The sequence below is a fragment of the Ochotona princeps genome, unplaced genomic scaffold, assembly GCF_030435755.1.
Source record: "Ochotona princeps isolate mOchPri1 unplaced genomic scaffold, mOchPri1.hap1 HAP1_SCAFFOLD_3260, whole genome shotgun sequence".
NCBI classification, from domain to species: domain Eukaryota; kingdom Metazoa; phylum Chordata; class Mammalia; order Lagomorpha; family Ochotonidae; genus Ochotona; species Ochotona princeps.
In genome coordinates this window covers 33296-40687 of record NW_026696853.1, presented here as the reverse complement: position 1 = coordinate 40687, position 7392 = coordinate 33296, and the positions used below count along the sequence as shown (strand labels likewise).

General features: G+C 51.3%; 1 protein-coding gene across 1 annotated transcript; it reads left to right on the top strand.

Annotated features, from left to right (window-relative positions):
• The first annotated feature begins 4874 nt into the window (after positions 1 to 4874).
• Positions 4875 to 7118, top strand: LOC131478868 (uncharacterized). Its single transcript, XM_058659481.1, has 3 exons — positions 4875 to 4959; positions 5218 to 6234; positions 6319 to 7118. The coding sequence occupies exons 1-3, from the start codon at positions 4875 to 4877 to the stop codon at positions 7116 to 7118; spliced, it is 1902 nt and encodes a 633-aa protein (XP_058515464.1).
• Positions 7119 to 7392: the final 274 nt, after the last annotated feature.

Here is a 7392-nt window from a genome sequence, read left to right as displayed (position 1 = left end):
CGTATCATGGGCTGCAATACCGCTTGATAAGCTAATACAGATGGTACATTGGGATGTTCGGTTCTCCCTTCAGCAGATTCCAATCGACAAACGTATAACGGCGACCAGGTTCGCACTTTGCCTTCCTACTTATGAGCTGTTGATTCAGCGGGTATGTATGGATTTGTGCTCGGCTTGTTTAGAATATATGTTTGTGTAAACCTGTGAGTCCCCAAGTGCCATACATATACACGCACAGGGCGTACGTATATATACGTATGTGTAATATCCACGTACTCAGGAGCACGCGAATGTACAAACACCAACACACAAATGCACTTTCCCAGGTGACCTGGCCGCCTGCCTCGAGCTTAAGGGTACTCTTTTGTATCAGCACGCGTAGGGGCCGAAGCAGTGAGAGTGGATGAGACACGGCAAGCACAGCCGCATGTGTTGCGCCTACTAAGATTGAGCTGCTGGCACAATCTTTACCTTGAGAGGACTGTAAAGCTCCGTCGTTGTAGTAACTGGACCAACTACACCTACCGTGCTCCCACTACTTTCAGCCACATCCCACGATCGAGATGGTAACAGAATGCGAGTATATTCAACGAGAATGAAACGACTTGAATCGACCCTCTCAAGTGAAATCTAACACTCTTTTGATTGCTACTTAAAGTATGGAAATACTGACTAAGTCCTGACGTTGGACTGGCATGGCCACTCATTGAGTTGGACTCTCTTGAGGCTTATTGTTTCGGATGCACTACAATTTTCTGCGTCTGCGGCGACACCCTTGCGACATTACGCGCCCATCTGTTCTGTTACACCCAGTCTGCACACATTCCTGTACGGTCACGTGCTTCTGGCGAAGCCAACTCGTGCACTTTTCTGAAGGCTCTGTATCTTCTTGAGCAACGAGGAGCTGTTTCATGCCCCCCGGGGCGGTCGCTCCCGCTTCATGAACTCTCATCAGAAGCTTAGCTTGTTTTAAAGTGCCGCTGGGTAGCCTGCTTCAGTGTATCGGCAAAACACCGTGAAGGATCCAGCGCTCCTCTTTTATGAGCTTGGTGTTTCTTGCGCATACAACAACGCAACGCGATAAACGCCACTGGCAAGAAGGAGTGCAGCGCTCTTTGTTCGACCATGTCTGCGTCTTGTCAGGTGACTGTCGAGGGCTCACACTATTTTTTAAATTATATCAAGTTATGTACTTGTGAGTACGCTCAAAGAATACCGAGCAAACCTGATTCGCGGTTTCACCTTCGGTGGCTGAGGTCGAGACACGACTTGGTGGCACGTCTCCAGCGGAAACGCAGCCGGTGTTAAGCGTCCTCAGCATGCAATAAGCAGACACATACAGTGAGTAAAAAACATGGGTTGCACTGTAAACCAGTACACAAGTGTGCTTACAGATGAAACACAGGCGCATACATGTATGCACTGGGCGCGCTCATCAATATGCGCCTCATTCCTTTCGAAGGACTGCCACGGCAGCATGGGTGCTTTGACTTAATCTGTGACTTCACAAGCCGACCTTCCTGCGCCGTGCGTATTCTCTCCTCCTTCCAGGGCACGGTAGACCTAGGAGCGGCCGAATGTGGGCGCCGATCGATGAATGTATTCGCTTCCGTGTATCTCTCGTGAAGTAAACGCAATAGCTTGCTCCACTGAACAGCAGGGAGTGAGTTGCACACTTGGAGCTGATGAGGAAAACTAGATACATAGTCTCGTGAGTGTATCCATGTTTCTGTGTTCCTGTGTTTGTGCGCATGTACTAGATTCGTACAACAGTCGTTCCTCTCGGCCACTTCTCTACTTTCTGGATGGGGGGAGCATCGCCTTGGCGCTCCGAGTCTTCCTTTCTATGTCTACTACAGAGACTGATGCAATCCTGATAATCCCCGACGTCAGATCTCCTCCATTCGCCGACAAAGGGATTCCTAATCCCTCTAAATCAACTCAATACGCCTACAAGGCATACGCGCATCCTATGCCCAAAGGCGCCGTCCAGCCACGACGCATGGACGGACGGAGCGGCCCGATACTACACCGGACCGTCTCCGTCAGGCCTTTGCCGCCTCACAACGTGCACATGTTGTGACACTCATGCAACACCGCGTGGAAGTCCTTGTGGGCAGCAGCTGATGTCAGAAGAAAGTCCGCGAACCGCTACGGTCTAGGGCTGCCTCTGGCCAACGAAGCGCAATTCGTGAAACTCCAGGCAGACGAATCGATTAGTGATTGCCCACGGTCGTCACAGGCGCAGAGGGGTGGACCGTAGCCGGACCGCTCTCGATACGACTCTCAGCGACCAAGAGATGCCTTCGTTTTGCACCTTCAGGCCGTCCTACGTAGAGGCTGGCCGTCTTCCTCTACTGCTACAATTTCGTGTCCATCGTCTTTCTGTGACAGGCCCCTTGCCAATATCCATGAAACTATGCGGCAAAGTTAGCTACTATACGATTTGCCGTTTGCAAGCTAAAAGTTTATTTGTATCCCGTCGCAGTTGCACACGTAAATGTGGTACGCTGCCGATATTTGAACCTGCTTCCTTGTGCCTCACTTCTTCCGAATGTGTGGACAAGAGGTGCCCACGTTGAGGGGCTCAATCTTACTCCAATTCTTCAGCAGGCCTGCAGAGATCCGCAATGGTTGCGAAACGGTTCGCTGGACTGCTTGAAATCTTGGGTGATGACATTCCCGAAAATCTCAGTGGACAGAGAAAACACTACGTACACTGCTAGCATTCAATATGCACTGAAAATCGTATCGTTCTGCTGGCTTCGGCAGCAGCCAAAAGGTGCCGGCGGCCCCCGCGTGTGCGCTGAGCGTAGCTACAAGCAGTGCACATACGAAGGTCGAAGCACATCGTTTCTACCTAAAAAGAGTGCACACAGGAAGGTCGAAGCACATCGCTTCTATCCAAATGGTTAGCTCTCCTCAAACAGCTGATAGACAAGTCTTTGACCACTTTCAGCGTATGTTCACGCGTGTCTACAGCTATGCCGTACGTATACACACGAGGAGCCTGGAAGCTCAAGACACAGCTACTTCTTGCATACGTGCTTTCACCAGGTGGGAGGTAAACCGCACAGACTACTACTCCACCTATAGTACGAGCGAGCCGTTCAGTACGTTTTGACGCCCTCCGGCGAACGACAAATGAGGTGGCTACGGGGACAAGGAAGAAAGCAGTAGCCGCCCGTTAAGCTTGAACAGCCTTTAACTGGTTTTGTGTTGTCTCAGTGACACCTAGAGATGCATCTAGGTTGGAGTATACTGCGGGAGACGGCAGCGGAGAAGAGGGCGGGCTTCTCGGCGGACGCGACGGGATATGCCAGGTTGCGCGCCGCCTACTAACCTACGCTGTAGAAAAACATTCGCTATACATTTACAATGTTGCGAAAAACATCGGGAAGCTGACATATCCGGATTCTTCTGACAGCGCTCACGCCCTGTCAACCTCATATAACGAGAGGGCAGCACTGACCGGCGCGGTGCCATCCCTACCGCGTTATAGCTGGGACATTCGAGAACTCCGAGAGAGAGGCTGAGATTCTCCTTTGACAGGGCGCACGCCTACGCTATAACGCGGTGCCATTCCTACCGCGTTATAGCTGGGACATTCGAGAACTCCGAGAGAGAGGCTGAGATTCTCCTTTGACAGGGCGCACGCCTACGCCTCCTGCTGCAGTCCTTCGCGCTCTCGACGGCACTACCCCAAGCCGATAAGTACGGCAGCAGATTTTGAAAGCTTCGTTATGATGCGGGCTAACGCTCTTCCATTGAGAGCGCCACTTTGTATGCGGCGCTCTGAGCGTCTTGTAGGTAAGCAGGCATCAGCCTGCAAGAAAAGTGAGCACGTACGCTCTAGGAAAATAACTGCATGGGTAGAGCTTAACGTGGTCAGCCGGGGCCACTACCCAGCCGGCGTCTTCATCATCAAATGCTCTAGCCGCTTGCATGTACGACGCTAGACACCTGCTCGTTCGCTCCCACGACCTGTTGGTTTCTAAATGGCGCACGAGCAGTAACAGCCACAGTTTGACCCGAGGCTCGCGAACAAAGTCAGAACGATGTGTTGACTGGCAACTCCTTAGGTGCAGCCACGGGCCACGTGAAGCAGTTGCAACACACCACCTCATGCAAGATGCGCGACTTGTCTGCCCAGTGGCGGCGTTGATCGAGCCAGTTCATACGTCTGGCGCGAGATGTGGGTGGGACTAAAACAGCAACGCCTGCTTGCCAAGACGCTTCTGGACCTTGTGCAGTCGCACAGCTGTGTTGTAACGTCTGAATAGCAGGATCCTCCTCGCATGAAGTGCCTAATGCATGCTCGCGGACCTCATGAAAATGGAAATGCAGGAGATGTACTTCTCTTCAGGCTCACAGCTACCCAATTTTAGGTGTCTGCTGTGGTCTATGCTCACTTTGCAGGAGCAAGCTCAACGCACCAACAAAAGACGAAGACACCACGACCGCAGACGACGGCGTACTGGGCAGGGATTAATAATTAGACATCCAGATGGTTGTTTCTTGAGGTGTGCTCCTCTCTCCGTATCATCCTTCCACCCTTTAGAGTAGTCTGCTGAGTCTTCCTCGGCGCTCACACTGCAATTCTTGGAGCTAGCCACTACCAGGAGGGCGCTTGGCAAACTGCAGACACTGTGCCACTCGTCGTTTAGAATTTCTTGTAAAAGTGGCGCTTCCTTATACTCATATATATATATATGTATATATACCACATCGACCTCTTTTGAAACCTCAGTAGGCACGACCTGCAAGAGGGAAACGGTTCGAAGGATACTTCGTGCGAAGGCGAGGGCGCTTCACCGTGCTGACGAGCACTAACTCTGACCTCAGTGCGGTCTCTTGAGGCAACTACAGACGGTATGCGTTTGCAAGCCGTCTGGGTGCGCGAACAGACAATGAAAGGCAACGACGGGCGTGCGCGTCCTCTCTTACGCGTGCTCGATGGTAAGCAGCATCGAGCGCTCACTCGGACACAGGTCCAACTTCGTGTGTCGGCTTTGTCACATTCTCTCTGAAAAGCTTTCGTCTGCACGTTCACAGAGCAAAGCTTGAATTCGTCTGTCCAGTGCCCCGCCTAATAGTCTGACTGGGCTCGGAAGAGGCTTTAAAACAGTGATTTCATTTCAGTTTCTTCTTGGTCTTTCTTCTGGCAAGCCTCAATAATGCAGTCGTCTAATCGTCTTGTTCTTTACGCTATCGCAGCAGTGTTTGTTCTGGCTCTGTCGTGGCCTGCTGACGCGCTGGCGAGGGAGAAAAGAAACTCACCAGACATTACAACGTTTACAGTGCCACCTCCTCTGGGACCCCCGCGACCTCCGTCTCCGCCTTCCGTACCTCCCCCGCCTCCCGCACCTCCCCCACCTCCGCCTCCCGCACCTCCCCCACCTCCGCCTGCACTGCGTGGATGGGAAGGTAAAGTGATACCTATGTCAAAGCAAGAAGAATGCTTCAGCGTGCCCTACAGCGTGGAGAAGACGTGTCTTAAAAAAGAAGCGGTATCTCGGCCGTACAGTTGCGCCCAACCTGCTCAGGAGGAGGTGTGTCGCCCAGTCAAACATGTGGAAGAAGGTCGCTGCCACAGATTAGTGAAGAAGGAAGTCTCGTACGAGTGTCCAAAAGCTGTGACAAAGACTTTATGTACTAAAGTACCAGTGACTGTAGCCAAAACGTGTCGTCAGAAGATAACAAGCAAAGTCCCGCATGTGTGTTCAAAAGAAGTAAGCGTTCCACGGTGCCACATTGATTCTAAACTTGTTTCGGACGTTTGTTATACTACTCAGCCCTACGTAGAAGAGTATGACTGCTGGGGCACCGAGACCTCAACAGTATGTGACGTGGAAATGAAGGAATTGAAAGATACATGCCAAAGGGAGGTCGAAGTCCCCGTGCCTTTTAGCTACGAAAGTACTGTTGTTGACAAGGTTTGTTCGATGAAACTCCAGACTAAACATGGTGTTTGTACAAAAAGCGTATTAACGGAGGAACAATATCCTTGCCCTACATCCACATGGGAAAAGCGATGTTATGAGACATTCAAGCTAGTAGAGGAACCTTGCCAGCAAGATGTGGTGTTGGAAGAGACGTATGACTGCAGCGAAATGCAGCCGCACACAGTGAGCAAATTGTGTACAAAAAGGATACCTGGAAAAGCGAAGATTGAACGCTGCCTGCCACCCGGGAAAAAGCACTTTCAAGGTCGACGTTTGGCAAGTGTACTGCGTGCGGAGGTAATGCTTCGTGGTCGCGCCCTTGGCGTGAAGGGAAAAAATCCTGCAGGGAGCTCTTCGCCTACTAAAACCAAAGGAGCGGTGTGCAGTTTAGTGGAGGTGGAGACAGAGGAGCTGCAGCAGGTTCCGTGCGAAGAACAGGTCATGGTGATGGTGCCCAAAGTATGCTCTCGCACAGTGACGCGAAAGGTTCCGCATGTGTGCCATAAAAAGCTTCCTGATTCGCAATGTGCGATGGAAGAGGTAGTGCGGCCGCAGATGTGCTCGCGGCCAGTCACTAGAGAAGTGGAGGTCCCTTGTGAGTCCCAGATGGCCCAAGAGGTCTGCAAGGACGTGCCAAGAAAAGTTGTGCTGCAGGGCTATAAGTTCGAAAAAAGAGCAGAAACATTTGACTGCATAAAGCACGACTTCACCGAGAAATGTTATGCGGTGCAGAAGCCAAGAAAAGGTCTGTGCGCTGCGACACTGCTAAAAAGCATCTCTTCTGAATGTCCACGAAGGGAGTTCCAAGAAGTGTGCAACGATGCCCTTGAGATGGTGGCAGAACCTTGTCTGAAGGAAGTCATGAAGGAAGTAGACTTCAGCTGCCCAGAGCAATCTTTCGAAGAAAAGTGTCTTCATGCCCCAGTATACGAAATGGATACGTGCACAACGGTTGTGGAACAAGATGAAGAGTACCCATGCCCGCACAAGGACCTTGCCATGAAATGCGAAGTTATGCAGACGGAACGCGTGGGTACGTGCTTCAAAACAGAGGTTACCGAGGTCCCATACACGTGTTACGAGACGGCCTACAAGGAAGTATGTGCAGACCTCTCGGTGACCAATAAGCCACATAAGAGGGCCGCGCCTACGCTTGCCTTGAAGAAGGGATAGAAAAGAACGGAGGGAAAAAGGGGTCACCACGTGAGAGCTGAGCTGGGACCTCTGAAGAAAGGTGTGGGGTGCAAAGTAATATCGCATATTGTACGAGGAGACTGCATGACAATGATGCCCCACACAGGAGCTCAGGATCACTGCTGGCATTTGTGTTACCCGTATTTGTTGCCGGAACTGTGGCGTTTTTCTGATCATTGTGTAATGGCTTTTTGACGACTGTACGGAGTGTCAGTCGCTGTGATGCATCCTTCAGTATATAGTAAAACGTTCA